Here is a 2,454-nt window from a genome sequence, read left to right as displayed (position 1 = left end):
CTCCAGCGAAGATATACAAATGTCCAATAAACACATGAAAAGATGCTCAACATCACTACTCATTAGAGAAATGAAATATCAAAGCTGCAATGAAATACCATCTCAAACCCATTAGGATGGCTACTATATACTATATGAACAAACAGAAAATAACACATGTGGGCAAGGATGTGGTGAAATTAGAAACCCTGTGCACTGTTGGTGGAAATGTAAAATAGTATAGCCACGGTGGAAAAATAACATGATTGTTCCTCAATGATTAAAAATAGAAATACAGCTTTTCAGATCCGCCATCTGCGGTGGCAGCGCCGCCAATATGCAGACTTTCGTGAAGACCCTGATGGGGAAGACCGTCACTCTCGAGGTCAAACCCCCGGATACAACAGAAAATGTAAAGACCAAGCTCCAGGACAAGGAAGGAATTCCTCCTGACCAGCAAAGACTGATCTTTGCTGGCAAGCAACTGGAAGATGGATGTACTTTGTCTGACTACAACATTCAAAAGGAGTCCACTCTTCATCTTGTGTTGAGACTTCGTGGTGGTGCTAAGAAAAGGAAGAAGTCTTACACCACTCCCAAGAAGAACAAGCATAAGAGAAAGAAGGTTAAACTGGCTGTCCTGAAATACTATAAGGTGGATGAGAATGGCAAAATCAGTCGCCTTTGTCGGGAGTGCCCTTCAGATGAATGTGGTGCTGGAGTTTTTATGGCCAGCCACTTTGACAGACATTATTGTGGCAAATGTTGTCTGACCTATTGTTTCAACAAACCAGAAGACAAGTGATTGTATATTGGTTAATAAAAGACATGAACTAATGAACTAAAAAAAAAAAAAAAAAAGAAAGAAAGACAATATATTAGCAATCCCACTTCTGGGTATATGCCCAAAAGAACTAAAATCTGGGTCTCAAAGAGATATTTGTATACCCATGTTCATAGCAGCAATATTCATAATAGCCAAAATGTGGAAGCAAACCAAGTGTTCACCTACAGATGATGGGTAAGTGAAATATGGTATATATATATATATATATATATATGCAATGGAATATTATTCAACTTCAAGAAGGAAGAAACTTCTGATGTATGCTACAGGATGGATGAATCTTGTGAACGTTTTGCCAAGTGAAATAAGCCAGCCACAAAAAGACAAGTATTTTTTGATTCCATTATTATGAGGCGCTTAGAGTGATTAAAATCATAGCGACAGAAAGTAGAATGGTGGTTTCCAGGGGCTGGACGGAGAGGGCAATGGGGAGTTATTATTTACTAGGCATAGAGTTTCAGTTTTTCAGGATAAAATGTGTTCTGAAGATGGATAGTGGTGACGGTAGCACATTATTAATGTATTTATTATCACTGAAGTGTACACCTAAAAATGGTTAAGATGGTAAATTTTATATGTATTTTACCACACTAAAAGAAAATTGGAAAAAAATATGGTTGACCCTTGAACAACATGGATTTGAACTGCATGGATTCAATAGTAAATGTTTTTCAATTGTAAATACTACAGTATAACATGATCTGCGGTTGGTTGAATCTGTGGATGTGAAACTAGACATAGAGGAAACTAGGATACCAAGGGCTGGCTGTAAGTTTTATGAGGATTTTCAACTGCACAGAGGGTCAACGTTCCTAACCCCTACGTTGTTCAAGGGTCAACTGTAGGTATTAAGTAACCCCAAGAGCAATAAGATATATTTAAATAACTAGGGAAAAAGAGACTACAGGGACCTGAATTTCACTCTGTTGAAATGAAACATGCAAATAACTTTTCTTCATGGCAAGGTACTGAAAATGCCACTATATTGGCAGTATATATAATGCCACTATATATACTGAAAATGCCACTATAGACAGAGTATCATACTGAGAGCTGCTTCCAAGGACTAAAAGAGAGTGTGAAAGGAAGGTTAAATATACTAAAATCTTTGTTCCACTCAAAGAGTAACACCAAACTCAGTTATTGCTGGGTAATATTTGTCCTAAGTGTTGATGAATAATGACACATTTGCTAGTAGAATATTAATATAATAGGTAAAATAACAATACTTATTCTGTCCTCTGTCCACACACAAACTTAAATTTTCTAACAGACTAGTTGCTCACTTGCTCTCTTCTTCAAATTATAAATACTTAATATTTTAAGTTTAAAATATCTGAGTTATATATATGATATATTACAGCTATATTACAATCACAGGCTCAATAGTATATTTTTAATTTAGAGGAACCAAAATAGTAAAAATGAGAGATTATAGAATTACTCTTAAAAATCATTAGTTCTTTGATGAACGAAGGTGGTAAAAAATGTAGTAGAGGTGTTAGGGGATTTGTTTTAACGGATAGGAAAGAGTTGTAATTTCTAAACAAATGCTGACATGAAATTGAGTGTAATTTAAGAACTTAAAGTATACTTTAAAATGTTTTCAATAAATTTTAAAATGTTCT

At 35.2% G+C, this 2,454-nt stretch overlaps 1 protein-coding gene across 1 annotated transcript; it reads left to right on the top strand.

The window, feature by feature from the left end:
- Nucleotides 1-315: 315 nt before the first annotated feature.
- On the top strand, nucleotides 316-816 carry LOC309810456 (ubiquitin-ribosomal protein eS31 fusion protein-like). The gene has a single exon (XM_082632483.1). It carries the CDS (start codon nucleotides 317-319, stop codon nucleotides 782-784), a length of 468 nt encoding a protein of 155 aa, XP_082488609.1. The 5' UTR covers nucleotide 316; the 3' UTR covers nucleotides 785-816.
- The last annotated feature ends 1,638 nt before the right edge of the window (nucleotides 817-2,454 follow it).

This window comes from Mesoplodon mirus, assembly GCF_964341445.2.
Source record: "Mesoplodon mirus genome assembly, chromosome: 9".
In the NCBI taxonomy this organism is placed as follows: Eukaryota; Metazoa; Chordata; class Mammalia; order Artiodactyla; family Ziphiidae; genus Mesoplodon; species Mesoplodon mirus.
This window is presented reverse-complemented; position numbering and strand designations above follow the sequence as displayed.

Excerpts from the sequence above, each read along its gene's own strand:
- LOC309810456 (XM_082632483.1), top strand. The coding sequence starts at position 317 with ATGCAGACTTTCGTGAAGACCCTGATGGGGAAGACCGTCACTCTCGAG.